Source organism: Suricata suricatta, unplaced genomic scaffold (assembly GCF_006229205.1).
Source record: "Suricata suricatta isolate VVHF042 unplaced genomic scaffold, meerkat_22Aug2017_6uvM2_HiC HiC_scaffold_59144, whole genome shotgun sequence".
NCBI lineage: Eukaryota > Metazoa > Chordata > Mammalia > Carnivora > Herpestidae > Suricata > Suricata suricatta.
Window position 1 is genome coordinate 1 of NW_021908372.1, and position 539 is coordinate 539.

At 62.7% G+C, this 539-nt stretch overlaps 1 protein-coding gene across 1 annotated transcript; it reads right to left on the reverse strand.

Annotated features, from left to right (window-relative positions):
- Positions 1–3: 3 nt before the first annotated feature.
- LOC115285255 (tubulin beta chain-like) lies at positions 4–525 on the reverse strand (the record flags this gene model as incomplete). The annotated part of the gene is made up of 1 exon (XM_029931566.1): positions 4–525. A coding segment is annotated over one exon (522 nt), but the record flags the coding sequence as incomplete, so codon positions are not given.
- Between the last annotated feature and the right edge of the window lie 14 nt (positions 526–539).

A 539-nucleotide genomic window follows, 5' to 3' on the forward strand; every position in this document is an offset into this window, starting at 1 on the left:
CATGAAGAAGTGCAGGCGCGGGAAGGGCACCATGTTCACGGCCAGCTTGCGCAGGTCGGCGTTCAGCTGGCCCGGGAAGCGCAGGCAGGTGGTCACGCCGCTCATGGTGGCCGACACCAGGTGGTTGAGGTCTCCGTACGTGGGGGTGGTCAGTTTCAGGGTGCGGAAGCAGATGTCGTACAGCGCCTCGTTGTCGATGCAGTAGGTTTCATCCGTGTTTTCCACCAGCTGGTGGACAGAGAGGGTGGCGTTGTAGGGCTCGACCACCGTGTCTGACACCTTGGGCGAGGGCATGACGCTGAAGGTGTTCATGATGCGGTCCGGGTACTCCTCCCGGATCTTGCTGATGAGCAGGGTGCCCATGCCGGACCCCGTGCCGCCCCCCAGCGAGTGGGTCAGCTGGAAGCCCTGCAGACAGTCACAGCTTTCTGATTCCTTTCTCACCACGTCCAGGACCGAGTCGACCAGCTCGGCGCCCTCTGTGTAGTGGCCCTTGGCCCAGTTGTTTCCAGCACCGCTCTGACCTGCCAGAGGGAAAG